Below are 15,360 nucleotides of genomic sequence, written 5' to 3' on the forward strand. Positions count from 1 at the left end.
CCTCTGAATAAATCCAATTTATATGGCACTTTAAGGTTTACAAAGTTGTTTACACATTGTAATAATTATTACCCAAATAATAATGATGATCATATTTATAAATAATTAATTTTACAAAGTATATGTATATACTTTGCACAATGCCTAGGACACAGTAAGCACTAGACAGAGATACAAAGAAAGGCAAAAAGAATCCCTGCCTTCAAGGAACATACATTTTGATAGGGAAGACATGTAAAAAACTAAGCACAAAGATATGTATATCTATCTATATATATATATATATGTATGTATATATATATATATATATATATATATACATATACATGGAGAGAGACAGAGAGAGAGGCAGAGAGAGAGAGAGAGAGGAAAGCGAGAAAGAGCAGAAAGAGAGAGGGGGTAAAAGAGAGGGAGAGACAGAGACAGAGAGAGGAAATAGAAAAGAGAGGAAAGAGAGGGAGAGACAGAGAGAGAGAGAGAGAGAGAGAGAGAGAGAGAGAGAGAGAGAGAGACTGAGAACCTTTCAGGTAATCTCAAAGGGGAAGGGAAAGGCAGCTAGGGGGACTGGGAGAGTGCTGAAGAAAGTGGGACTTGAGCTGAGAGTCTTGAAAGGGAACCAAGGAAACCCAGAAGCAAATGAGAGGGGACAATTATTGTATAAACGGATGATATTCATGTTCCTTCCTTTGATAAGGTGATGGGACAGGCTGCTGTCAGAAATTCTGGGAGGAGAAGATACTGTTGGTAAGTTGGTGTTAGACTTGCTACCACTAGTGGTAATCATAGCAAGTCAAATATTTTATATTTTGACCTAGGGTTAGAGGCTATTGCTGGAACAATGGAATATGATGGGCTAGTAAATGCTGGAAGCATTAGGTTTACTGGTTTGGTGTGTTTGGAAGAAAAAAAAACATGTGACTTACCTGAAAACATGTAAGATAGCATGGAATCAGGGAGGCAGGTTCAACAAGAGGAGGGTACTAGGGTAGCCCACCAAGCCTTCTCACTGGAGCTGGGACTTACACCTCCAAAGAAAGGCAGCATGCCACCAGAAGTCTCAGGACCAATGGTCTCTATGGCATAACAGGAAGAGGAAATCCAAGATGGTGCATTCCCTGGGCATAGTGCATTATTATTCCTAGCTCTCCCTGGAACCCTGGTTCAATCTTAATGAAGTAAAGCAGTTCAGGTATTTTATGGGTCTAGGAAAGGGTCTTATCTGGTGAATGCAAATGGCCCCCTACCTCTGAGGTCACAGACTGGGAAGTGCCAATTAATCTGGAAAATGAAAGTTTCTAGAAGAGAAACTTTCAGGAATAGAAGATCCAGATATCAGAGTGTGTATAACAGGGATAGGCAGGAGGAGAGAATATGGCAAGGGCACAGACAGCATCAGACGGAGAAAGCTAGTCCTGAAAAAAGTCCATAAAGGTTTAGCAACCATATCTCTGTTTAGGGGGAAATGGATGCATTAGTTGTCTTTTCAAGGTCTTGTTAAGCTCTATTATTCCACGATTCCTGTTCCATCATAATTGGCCTCTGAGCCTGATGGGCCAAAAAATGACTTTGAGTGGCCTATTAACATTGTTGGCCAGTCTGGGGACACAGAACAAAACCCATGAGCCACAGATATTTTATAGAGGTATCCTTGACTCCTATTGTAGAGCTCTTAGAAAAAGCTTCCATCGCTTGTCAGAAGACTTGCTGAGCAAGATCTGTCATTCATTCTATGCCTTTTTTTTTCAGTCCTTACCCCCATGCAGAAAAGTTGGTTGGAGTTTAGGTGATGGGGGAGGGGAGAGCTCACATCTATTTGTCTCATAGAGATCTAGGAAGGGGTGCATTACTAGTGGAAACAAGAGCCTGCACTGAATTCGGAATGACTTCTCTCTTCATAGCTTCTTGACTATACACTCCAATGTGTAACAAAGCAGAAGTGGATCTTCCACTTCTTAGAGGATATCGTCGCTCAACTGCGCCTCAGGCAAGGATCCCCCAATGAAAAGGTTAGATCTGATAGACTCATAGTCAGCCTTACTCATAGCAAGCTGGTGAAGCCCTGGGTTGCATAATTGCAAAGATGCTACAAGGATCCCTTACTCCTCAAACATCTCCCCAATGATGCCAGAAATTCTACCATTAGAGATTAATTATTTAAATAATAAAGCAACGGAATACTGTAGAAAGAGCACCTGGGCTCAAATCTCTGCACTGATACTTAAAACTGTGCTACCCTGGGAGTCATTTAGCCTCTCTGAGATTCGGTTCTTCATCTGTAAAGTTGGACTGTTAAGTGTCCTCTTCCCCAAATCACCTTCTGTATACTGTGTACATATTTTGCATATGCCAATTGGATGTGTGTTGTGTCCCCTTATGGAATACAAACTCCTTGAGGGCAGGGACTGTTTCAATTCTCTCTTTGTTTCCCTAGTGCCTAGGACAGTGTCTGACACATCATAAGTAGATGGTTAAAAAAACATGTTGTTTGATTTGTCAGACATAACACTATACATACATGAGTAAATATTGCCAGTATTATTTTTTTTTCCTTTGGCATTTGGAGTAAGGAAAGCGTGGAAGAGTGCGAGAAAAGACAAGAAGCATAGGGGATAGGGGAGAAAATCACAGAAAGGGTAGGCTTGGAGTATTGAAGACAAATGGCACCTGCTTCACAATTTTGCCTTAGGTGAGTCATGTGTTGTAGTCATTAATGCTTGAAGAAAATTACACCCTCTTTTGCTGACCTGTATACTTGTGAGGAGGCATCTAGGCAGCTCAGTAGGTGGGAGAGCTGATGGAGGGAAGGAGGAGATGGGGTTGGTGAATATTTCACCATATATTTCAATATATATTTCGAGGGCCTCAATAGTGTTATTTTTAAAAATTGTCTGTGGTGATTTCAAGCATAGTAATTTCACTAGATGTTTGTTGTCTTTCACCATCAGTTTGTTACTGTAGCTTTATCTGACTACAACACCTCCATTTTTTAGAGTGACCTGAAGCATAATAGATTTTGCACCTTCCCCTCATTTTCATGACATTTGTGTCTGTATCTTCTAAATGTTGTAGCACATTATTAGTTTTTAATCTATTCATATATTCTCCTATTGATGAGAAATTCATCAGCTTACTTTTAATGTTATAATTACAAAATTTGTGTTTTGTTTCATTAAGTACATATGTATATATGTGTACCTATATATATGTATAGTTGCTCAAATGTGTACATATATGTAGGCCATATATGATGAAAACATATGCAATCAGAAAAAAAAAACTTATCTGTGAGGGGGGTGGTATATGTGTCGTCTATAGCCCTCGAGGAGTAGGGTGACACTAGTTTGAGGGGTCACTGAAGTTGAATCTATTTTCCACATTTCCCCTTCCAACTGTCACTTCCAAGGGACTGGCTTTCTTCAGTCTCTGGGCTTCAGGTGAGGGGTGGGGAAGGAGATTGTTGTGATTCGGGGTCTTCAATCCATAAAAGGGTTGAAGTAATGCAGAGTCTTCAATGCATAAAAGGGTTGAAGTAATTACCTCCAGGTCATAGCTAGTCAAAGCGGAGCACTAGGTTACCTCTCCCTTGGCCATCTGACTAGGATTCCTCTCTGGTATTCTAATGAAACTCAATCCACTAAACAAATTGTTTTAAAAGATTTAATAAAGGCGCTTGATTGGAACAGAAATGGAAATACAGGATAATAATGTCATTATAGGATCATAGTTCTATAGCTGGAAGGCACTTCAGGGGCTACCTAGTCCAACCCTTTCATTTTACAGATAAGAAAACTAAGGCATAAAGAGTAGAAAGATTCTCGGTACTCATTTCTCAAATAAATATCCTCCCATTCCCCTTTTCTCCATCATAAGAAAATTACCTTTTTCCAGTTCCTAATTTGTAATTGTGGGAAACAATGCAAAGTCTCAGTGATATCGTTCACTTGTTTCAGTCATGTCTGACTCTTTATGACCCCATTTGGAATTTTCTTGGCAAAGATACTGGAGTGGTTTGCCATTTTCTTATCCAGCTCACTTTACAGAGACGAAGAGAGTTAAGTGACTTGGCCAAGGTCACACAGCTAGTAAGTGTCTCAGTAGCTTTGATCAATTGCAGCTAATGGTTTTCAACCATCATACACAGAAGAACTGAATTTCAGAGTTAGAAGAGATCTCAGGGGTCGTCTAGTCCAACCCATTGTCCAAAAAGGAACCCAATTATAGCACCTCTGATAAGTGGTCATTCAACCTCTGCTAGAAGACCTCCAATGAGGAGAAAGCCACTTTCTTCTGAGGAAACTCATTCCACATATGGATAATTGTAATTGTTTTGCAATTTTCAACAAATTCAGCAAAGAGAACAAATCTCATTACTCTTCCAATCAAGAGCCCAATTAATACTTGAACACAGTGATCACGTCCCCCTGAATTTTCTCTTCTCTAAGACAAACATCCCAGTCCATATGGAATGATCTCAAGGCCCTTCTAGTACCATATAAGAGCTTCAAACTGTACAGGAACCATGGCTAGCTGGCTAAAAGATGGCATTACTTCTTTCTTCTTCTACTGCATCTCTTCAAAACAGGAAACTTCAATCCATGCTTGGAATTCCTCTCTCTCTACTCTTCTTAATAAAGGTGCACATCATCACTTCATGAGTAGATGTATTACTGAAAAGATGTTTGTAAAAAAATTTCTATAAATCAGAATATATTTTCCCTTTGGTTTCCAAAATAAAAATGGCTATGTATTTAAATGGCTCCATGATATATGGAAAATTATATTTTAAAATGTAGAAAATTTTTAAAAAGCCAAATGTTATACCAGAAATACATTCCTTTGAAGATATGTCTTTGTGTGAGTGGAATATATAATGTAAATTATCTAACAATTTAAAAAGACAAGTTTCCTTTAAATGCAATTTATAGCTCTATAGCTACATCAACTATTTGCTCCTTTTAAAGTCTCATATTTATGTGCTAAATTTTTTTTAAAAAAAACTATGTACCAAATCTTTTACACTTCCACTCCATGTACCTTTATCTGTATTTTCTAATATAATTTTCTCTTTAGTCATTTGTCCCTTACTTCTTTCAAAATTAGTTTATTTAGCTAAAACTTTTGCCTTTGATAATATATTAAAAGGACATTTCTATTATGTTTCTTTGGTATCTGCCCTAGATACCAAAGGCAGATGGCCAAATGAAAGCACCTATCTAGGACTCAGCTCCCAGCTCACTAGCTCCAGAACATGGCCGGAATATATGTTTGAGACCAAGTGGCTCATTGCTACAGGAATTCTGGGACTATGTTAGTTGGGTCTAACTACCTCCTCCAACCAAATGAGGTCAATCAGTTTAGTACGGATCCTGAAAATCATGCAACATAAAGATCTACTGAAGAAAAGAAGAATTTTAGCCTGGGAAAGAGGATTATGGAATATATGATAATGGTTTTCAAGTATTTGAAAGAATAGATTTGCTCACTTGGCTCCAAAGGGCAGAACTAAAAGCAATGGGTAGAATTTCCAAAAATACAAATTCAGCCTGAAAAAACCCAAATTATCCAAAACCACTTAACATTTTTTCAAATCCAAATAATCATAGAAATACAAATTAAAGCAAGTCTAAGCTTCTTGCTTACCCCCTTGAAATTGTCAGAGACAGCATACCACTTTGCCATTATTTTAAACTTACTGGGTTATAAAGAACCAAGAAAACTATTTCATTGCTGGTGAAACTATGAACCAGTATAACCTATTCACAAATCAATAGGACATCAAAAAGCGAAAGCAAAAATATTGTTCACAACCTTTGACTTAGTTATCCCTTTACTAGTACCATACATAAAAAATGTTATTGGAAGATAAAAATCATTTTTGTACTCTAAATTTAGAGTACAAAAATAATTTTTAAAAATATAATTTCTAGAGAATAGACATCGTTAGCAGGATGGAGAAAAGAAAAGGGAGACTAGAGAACACCTCTGTTCTGTTTGTTTTACCTCCACTCAACCCCTACTTCTGCTTCGGTATTTTCTTTTAGCCTGCTCTACTGGTTTCTTCACATGGTTCAAATCCAACCTGAGTAATCAATATAGTCCTGTATCTTTGCAGAGTTTTCTCTACCAGTCCTGGGGAATTGCTCAGAAGTTAGTAAACTATAAAAGCAGTGAGGATCATCTGTGGACTTGCCTTGAATCCATTAACTGCAAAGAAAAGGAAGAATGTGAGGTAAAAACAAGAAGTTTCTTCCTAAAATCTACTTCGTTGATTAGTCCATTCATTTATTTTTTTTCTGTGAATATTTATTGAACACAAAGGGGGAAGGGTGATAGCGCAAAAAAGGCCTTGACCTTACAAGTCAGAAGATTTGGTTTCAATTTCCAGTGTTGGCAGTTGCTAGCCTTGTGACTTCTGAGTCATTTAAGCTACTCTGTTTTTCAGTTTCCTGATCTGAAGCATAGGCATAATGAGGCTTGCAACACTTCCTTCATAGGGTTGTTGTTAGTAGGGTTTTCGTAAACCTTAAAGCACCCTATGCATGTGTATTTCTATGTTGTTATTTTTTACACCACCTTCATTTCCAAGTAGACACCATCTTTCCTCCCTTTAGTGAACCATTCTTTATAGCAAAGAATAAGAAAGAGGAGGAAAAAAAGTTTCAAATAAACTAATCAACCCATCGACTGCACCTAACAGTATATACAATATTGTACTCCCATAGTCCTCTCACTTTGCAAAGAATGGACTAAGGTCATTCTGTAAGTTATTATTACTACATACAAAGCAATGTGAAAGATACAAAGTAAAAGATTTGGCCCCTGCCTTCATGATGCTCACAATCTAATGGATGAAATCAGAAAGAATATTCGTAAAGTGCTAGCTATTACTGTTACTTTTATCATCATTATTATTAATATTAACAAATTCGAGTGTGATAGCACAAAGGAAACGAGATATGCACATCTAGAGACATCTCCATCCCAAATGTTCAAGTGGACTATTCATGTCCAACCTGTGGCAGAGCCCTCTGAGCTCATATTGGACTGATCAGCTACAGTTGAACATACTGTACCTTTACCCCAACATCATAACATCATTGGTCCTCGAGTATGAAAGATGAGCAACAATAGCGATAGTCCAAAAAAAGAAGTAGGAAATGCTATTAGATTAAAGTGAAAGACAGGTCGCTGACAGAGAGAGGGATAGAAAGGAGGGAGATTAAGAAATGTTTCATTAAAGAGATAAAATTTAATCTGAGTCTTCAGTATTTGGTGGGACTTGTAGAAGTGGGGCTAAGAGAAAAAGACATTTGAGGAGGCAACATAATGAACAGAAATATCAGGAATCCCCAGGCGTGGTAACCCAGCTTATCTAAAAATCAGTATTTGTAATGATGGTGGTGAGAAATGGGTTAGTAAAGTCCATTGGGCTCAATTCTAGAGGGCCGTGAATACTGAAAAAGGAATCTATGGCTCTTTTGTGGCTGAGTGGGACATGCGAAGGCTTTTCAGCTTGGGGCTAACATGGTCACAGCAGTGTTTTAATAAGGCTCTTAAGATCATGGAGTCTTAGAATTGAAAATGATCTTAGAAGAGTTCATTGATCCCATTTATAGATAAGAAAACTGGGCCTCAGAGAGATGAAATGATTTCCCTAAGGTACTTCCTGGTGAATTCAGAAAGAGAACCAGATTGCCCAATTTTCCTTCCAGGGCTATTTATATTCCACAATGCTACCTCTGTGTGCTGTCTTTTTCCAATAATGCTACAAGCTTATTTTTCAGGGATTTGCTCATGGAGTAGGGATCTGGGCTTCTGGCCACCTCCAGGAAGCATTGGCTAACTTGGAAAGAATGAGAATGCTTATTGAAAAGTTGCATTATGGAAAGATGCTGTACTACCTGGAGGTAATTAGTTCATTTTTCCTTTTTATATTTCTTGAGTTCCACCAGCTAATTAAGTAAGAGTGAAATGGGTACAGCCGTTGTCAATTTCTTTCGCCCTCAATCCCAACCACAGAAATGTGGTCCCTGTTTTGTGAAGGTCAGGACCAATGAATCAATCCATCAAAAAGCATTTATTAAGTCTTACTATATATCAGGCACTGTGCTAAACACTAAGGATAGAAAGAAACATTTAACAAGGAAAAAAGGGAGATAATTTAGAAAAAGTCAGACTAGGGAGTTCTTTCCAAATTTATGAAGGAGACAACTTTAGACAGACATACACACAGACACAGACACACACACACACATATATATACATATATATGAGAAATATTTTCCCCAATTACATGTTAAAACCTATTTTAACATTTTTTTAAAAATTTTGATTTGATTTGATTTGAGTTCCAAATTCTTTCCCTCCCTCCCTGAGATGGTAAACAATCAATATTGTTTATATATGTACAACCATGCCAAAACATTTCCATATTAGTCATTTTGTACAAGAAGACAGAGAGAGAGAGAGAGAGAGAGAGAGAGAGAGAGAGAGAAAGAGAGAGAGAAAAGGAAAGAAGATGAAAGAAAGAGAAAGAGAGAGAGAAAGAAAGGAAGAGAAGAAAGAACGAAAAAAGAAAGAAAGAAAGAGAAAGAAAGAAGAAAGAAAGAAAGAAGAAAAGAAAGAAAGAAAGAAAGAAAGAAAGAAAGAAAGAAAGAAAGAAAGAAAGAAAAAGAAGGAAAAGAAAGAAAGAAAAAGAAAGAGCATGCTTCAGTTTTAGTTAGGATCAGTTCTTTCTCTGTAGGCAGATAGCATGCCTAGTTATGAGTCATTTGAGATTATCTTGGATCACTGTATTGCTGAGAATAGCTAAGTCATTCACAATTTTTCATCATAAAATATTGTTGCTACTGTGTACAATGTTCTGGTTCTGCTCACTTCACTTTGCATCAGTTCATGTTAAGCTTATTTATTATCATTATAATACCAATGAGCATTCATTGCTTAAATATATTCAAATGCCCTGTACTGGGGGGGGGGGGGGGCAGGAATAGGTCATACAAGAATCAGTGGAAGGAACTGGGAAGTGTAGCCTGGAAAACAGGTCTTTGTCAGGGGAGGTGTTGATATTCATCTTCAAGTATTTGAAGGGTAGTCATGTGGAAGAAAGATTTCTCTTGTTCTGTTTGACCTCAGGGGGAAGAACTAGGACTAACAGATAGAAATGGCAAAGAGGTACATTTAGGAGAGAACTTGGTGTCAGGAAAAAACTTAATTGGAGCTATCTTAAAAATGTAATGGGCTCCCTTGTGAGGTCTTCAGGCAGAGGCTGAGTGATGACTTGTTGGGTTTGTTATAGTGGGTAATACCTTTTTTAAAACATTATTTATTTATCTTAACATCATTTAAAAAAATTTTTGAGTTTCAAATTCCCTCCCTCTAGTCCCTCCCTTATATGCTTAGAAGGCAAGCAATATGCCATCTATTAGATATGTGAAATCATGTAAAACATATTTCCATATGAGCCTTGTTGAAACAATAACAACAAAAATAGCAAGAAAAACAAAGTGAAAAAAATGCTTCTATCTGTACTCAGAGTTCTTCGGTTCTCTCTCTGGAGGTGGAGAGCATTTTTCATCATGTATGCTTTGGAATTATTGTGGATATTGGATTGATCAGAGTAGCGAACTGTGATGGCAAGCAGGGTGGGACTTTTTGCTTTTGTTTTTTCTTTAGGAGTGCTTCTCAGCACTAAGGCAGTCAAGTACCTTTGATGAGTCTTGCCTTTCAAATGTAATGGTAAGCAAAGTGGGACTTTTTGTTGTCTTTTGTTCTGGAATGCTTCTCAGCACAAGGATAATCAAGTGCCTTTGATAAGTTTTGCCTTGTTTCAATAGGGAGTCTTTGACTGAATCAAGAGTCTTTCCTGACCTACTTAAGAAACAAGGAAACCACAGGCCCCAGGCCCCACACCCTTTTGCTAAGTAGGTACTAAGCCCCAGGGCCCTGAGAAGTGTATATATGATCTGAGGTTGGCATTTTGTTTTGGGGGCTCACTCACTGGAAGTGTGTCATATGATTTGACCAGATGAGACTCTGGGTAGCTGTTGGAGCCTCCTGGCTTTGAAAAACCCAGATGTTGGTGCTTCTCTCTCTGGTAACTGTGTATATATTGCTATGGTCAGACAGAAACCTGTCTGTTGATCTGTTTATATTTTGTCTGCTTGTAATTTCTGTTTGCATTTTTTCTGAAAGTTCAAGGTGCTGACTTTTTCCCCTGAACTAAGTGAATGATATATGTATGTTTAATTAAAGTAAGATTGTTAACCCCTTAAAGTTGCTTTCCTTAGAAAAGCAGATCAATGAACCTGTGCTAGCAGCCCTCCTGCGTGTTGGTCTTACGCCCCCACAGCAGCTGCTATTCCCATTGTTGATACACTAACTCAGTTGATTATTATTACAATAATCCTGTTAGATTGTACAATGCTCTTCTGGTTCTGATCACTTCACATTGCATTAGTTCATATTAATCTTCTCAGGTTTTTCTGAAACCATCCCTTACATCATTTCTTACAGCTCAATAGTATTCCATCCCAATCATATTCTACAACTTGTTCAGTCATTTCCCCAGTTGATGGTCAGGAATTCCTTTACATGTATGGATTGAATGAGTTGGCTAATGAGTCCCTTCCAACTCTGAAATTCTGTGGTTATATAAAATAAGATATGATCTTTGGCCTCAGGGAGATTACAATCTAATTGGGGGAATAGGACTTGTACATATCAAAAGATAATTAAAATATAAGATAGTACATGATGGAATGCAAATTAATAGACTTATAGAGAGGTAGTATCACAGGATAGGAAGAAATTTAGCATTGGAATCAGAAGAGAGGCTAGATGCTAGCTATGTGACCCTGGGCAAATCATTAATCTTCTCTGGACCTTAGTCTTAGTTATAAGATGGGTATAATACTTATAATACTTAGCTCAAAGGATTGTTGCAAGACTCAGATGGAGCAGCTTATGTAAAGTATTTGAAAATATAAAATTTTAAAAATACAAGAGACCATAAGTACTATGGGAATCCAGAGGAGGGAAAGAACACTATGAACTGGGGCAATTGAATGTTTTACAGAAGAGGAAAGACCTGAGCTGGGCCTTGAAAAATGGATACAATTTAAATTGATTGTGTAGGGACAGAGAGAGAAAAGCTATTCCAAGCTATGGGAACATCTTATGTTCTCATGTTTTTCATATACCAATGTAGAGTCAAAGGCAGGGTGGGCAGGGACAGCAGATCTTGTCTAAGTTAAGCCACCAGCACCCTCCCACCACTGCTTATGAGATATTTCTCAGTCCCAAGCCCTCTCTATGCCCTCTTTTTTTCTAATCTCCAGGATGAGAGCTGCCTGCTCCCTCATCTTTAACCACCCTTTCTTCTCCTTCTTCTGTCCTCCTGTCTCCCTACCCTTAGATAGTCTGCAGAAGGGAGTGTTGCTTTTCCTTATATTTTTCTTTTCCTTATATTTTCTAAATGTGTTGTCATTATTATTATTATACCTGCAGTCCCCTTGCAGTCATCTGCATCACTTTTCTTCTGGAGGTTACCATGACTCTGGACCATTGGAAGTTCTAACACTTGATCTGTTCCCCCTCCACTATTTGACTGGTCTAAAGTAAATCCACTAACTGGTGATCTTGTATTGAAGCTCAGGTCTTTCCTCTAATGTCTTGAATTACTATCTAGGCATAGTCCCCTTAGAGACCATGTGCCTTGATGGCCACTGCCACCATTCCTGGGGAGCCTTCTATCTCATGACCATTCCCTCCCAGGACCACAAATAAATTCCTTCTGTGCCTGGTTTCAAAGCCCAGCCCCCATGTTGGTGTTCCTACCAAATTCCCGTTTCTGAACCAAGGCATATAGTTCATTTGCAATTCATTTAGACAGCAGAAGTGATCAGTATGCACTAAGCTTAATGATGGATCACACCTTTCTCCAGATCATATTACCCACTCTGCCCAGTTTCTCATGTTATCTTTAATGACTCATCTCCTTAGATACCCTCTCTCAAAGTGCAAGTCTCCCAGAATTTTATTATACTAAGGACAGGAACTGGACCTGCCATTTCAATGTGGTAGAGGTGAGGTAACTCCCTGTACAAATTCAGGTCAGTAACTTCTCTGCAAGTTATAGTTTTAGAGAACCTCCTAGAGCACTGAGTCAGCCAGCCAGTCAATCAACAAGCATTTATGAAGCACTTAATTATATGCCAGGTATAGGGATAAACACTGAGAATACAAATAGAAGAACAAAGAAAATCAAGGAGCTTTCATTTCAATGGGGGATGGGGGAACACATATAAAGGAGTTGTAAAGTGGGGAGAGGACAGGGACAGAGAGATAGGACAAAGAGAGAGACAGAGAAACAGAGCCACAGATAGACAGAGAGAGAGTGTCTGGTTTGGGAGTGTGGTAGAGAAAGCCCTATGGAAAGGAGATAGCACTGCAGCTCAGTCTGGAGAGGAATGCAGATATCTTTGGCCTGGGCCTAAAAGTTCTAGGAGGAATGAACTAATCAGAAGGTGAGCCATCAGGGGTTACAAACACTTCCAATGCATGAAATAGGAGTGTAGTGAGCTTCTGGGACTTATGCAGGTCTTTACTGCATAATAAACAGTCCAGGGAAGATGAGTTAAGTGACCAGCCCTGGGCCATATAGACCGTATGTGCTGAGGTTGAACTTGAACCCAAGTCTTCCTGGCTCCAACTTCAACTCGTTATCCATTAGCAACACTGTCTCATCCTTCTAGCATTTAAAAAATATTTTCACCTACAATTATAATGTAAACAAGAGCCATCCCTATTTAAAGAAGGGTCATTTTGTCATAAACATTCACTTATAGCATATCTTAGGCTACAATGGGTGCCTAATAACTACTTCTTCATTTATCCACTGAAGATAAGTGACTTCTTTTTTAATTATTATTTATTTTTAACAATCTTTTTTTAAATTTTGGGTTCCAGATTCTTTTCCTCTCTACCACCCCTCCCCTACCCACTGAGAAGGCAAGTAATTTGATATCAATTATACATGTGAAATCATATAAAGCATATTTTCTTTTTAGCCATATTGCACAAAAAAGCAAGAAAAATAAGGAAAATGAGAAAACTATAATTCAGTTTGCATTTAGAGTTCATTGATTCTTTTTCTGGAGGTATACAGCACTTTTTTCATCCTTTGGATGTGCTTTGAAATTTTCTGGGCTCTTTATCTTGATCAGAGAAGCTAAGTCTTTCATTGTTGATCATCGTTATAATTTTGCTGTTACTATGTACAATGATCTGGTTCTGCTTACTTCAGTTTGTATCAGTTCGTATGTGTCTTCCCATGTTTTTCTGAAACCAATATCCATTATTTCTTATAGCACAATAGTATTCCATCACAATCATGTAACACAACTCAGTTCACATACTTCTTCCCATGTTTTTCTGAAACCATCCTCCTCATCATTTCTAATTCCATCACAATCACATACTACAATTTGTTCAGCCATTTCCCAATGGGAATCCCCTCAATTTGCAATTCTTTGCCACCACAAAAAGAGTTGCTCTAAATATTTTTGTACATATATGTCTTTTTCCTTTTTCTTTGGTCTCTTTGAGGTACAGACCTAGTAGTGTTACTTCTGAGTCAACATTTTATTACCCTTTAGGCAGATTTCCAAATTGTTCTCTAGAATAATTGGGCCAGTTCACAACTCAACCAACACTTCATTAGAGTACCTATCATTCCCTCATCCCTTCCAGCATTTATTTCTGACAAGTGTGAGATAGTACCTCAGAGTTGTTTTAATTTGCATTTCTACAACTAATAGTGATTTAGAGCATTTTTCCTATGAAAAGTGATAGCTTCGATGTCTTCTGAAAACTACTTGTTCATAATCCTTTTTCTTTCTTCTTTTTTTTTTGAGGCAATCAGGGTTAAGTGACTTGCCCAGGGTCAAAGAGCTAGTAAGTGTCTGAGGCTATATTTGAACTCAGGTCTTCCTGACTCTAGGACCAGTGCTCTATCCACTGCATCGTCTAGTTGTTCCATGTTCATATCCCTCGACAATTTATCAAATGGGGAATGGGTCTTATTTTTATATTATATTTCTTATTTTTTATTCTTAATATATTCTTATTAATCAAATAGAGACAAGAGGCCTTTATCAGAGAAACTTACTGTAAAAAAAATTTTGATATTACTTTATTGTCTATGGTACCTTTTATCAAAATGTAATTTCCCTGGTTGTCTCTTTTTATTAGGTCTTTCTTTGCTTTTACTATGTCTAAGATCATGATTCCTACCCCTGTCCTTTTTATATACTACTTCTAACTTCCCTAATAATGATAAAGTTCTAAAATTTTTAGGAATTATGTGCATTATATTCCCAAATAGGAATGCAGTCAGTTTCATTTTATTGAGTCTCTTATGAATTGTCTTTGATTTTTACCTTTTTATGCTTGTGTTGTATCATATTTTCTATTTACTCTGGTCTTTTCATCAGGAATGCTTAAAAGTTCTCTATTTCATTAAATATCCATTTTCCCCACGAAGGATTATACTCAGTTTTGCTGAGTAAATTATTCTTGGTTGTAATACTAGCTCCTTCGCTTTCTGGAAGATCATGCCCCAAGGCCTCCACTCTTTTAACATAGAAGCTGCTAAATCTTGAGTGATCCTGACTGTATCTCCACAATATTTGAATGGTTTCTTTTGGGCTGTTAGCAATATTTTCTCCTTGACCTGGGAGCTCTGGAATTTGATTATGATATTCCTGAGAGTTTTCATTTTGTGATCTTTTTTCAGGAGGTGATAAGTGGATTTTTTCAATTTCTATTTTACCCTCTGAATCTAAGATATCAGAACAGTTTTCCTTTATGATTTATTGAAATACAAAGCTAGGCTCTTTTTGAGATCATGGTTTTCAGATAGTCCAATAATTCTTAAATTATCCCTACTTGATCTATTTCTAGGTCAGTTTTTCATGAAATATTTTTCATTTCTTCTATATTTTCATTCTTTGGCTTTGTTTTATTGTTTCTTGATGTCTCTTGGATTCATTAACTTCCAGTTACCCAATTTTAATTTTTAAGGAATTGTTTTCTTCAGTTACCTTTTTCCATTTGTCCAGTTCTGCTTTTTAAAGAGTTATTTTCATGTTTAAATTTATTTATTTAATACTTTTAGTTTTCAGTATTGATTTTCACAAGAGTTCAAATTACAAATTTTCTCCCCATTTCTACCCTCCCCCCCTCACTCCAAGATGGCATATATTCTGATTGCCCCATTCCCCAGTCAGCCCTCCCTTCTGTAACCCCACTCCCCCTCATCCCCTTTTCTCTTACTTTCTTGTAGGGCAAGATAGATTG

The 15,360-nt window shown here is 37.5% G+C and overlaps 1 protein-coding gene across 1 annotated transcript in view; it reads left to right on the plus strand.

Moving 5' to 3' along the window:
* Positions 1–15,360, plus strand: part of LOC118858281 (maestro heat-like repeat-containing protein family member 1) — a 111,408-nt gene that overhangs the window by 40,193 nt on the left and 55,855 nt on the right. Inside the window, exons 10-13 of the mRNA XM_036768773.1 lie at positions 695–744; positions 1,899–2,006; positions 6,113–6,229; positions 7,785–7,907. Of these exons, the coding sequence (XP_036624668.1) occupies positions 695–744; positions 1,899–2,006; positions 6,113–6,229; positions 7,785–7,907 (398 nt within the window). The remainder of the gene's footprint in view (positions 1–694; positions 745–1,898; positions 2,007–6,112; positions 6,230–7,784; positions 7,908–15,360) is intronic.

The sequence above is a fragment of the Trichosurus vulpecula genome, chromosome 7 (assembly GCF_011100635.1).
Source record: "Trichosurus vulpecula isolate mTriVul1 chromosome 7, mTriVul1.pri, whole genome shotgun sequence".
NCBI classification, from domain to species: Eukaryota; Metazoa; Chordata; class Mammalia; order Diprotodontia; family Phalangeridae; genus Trichosurus; species Trichosurus vulpecula.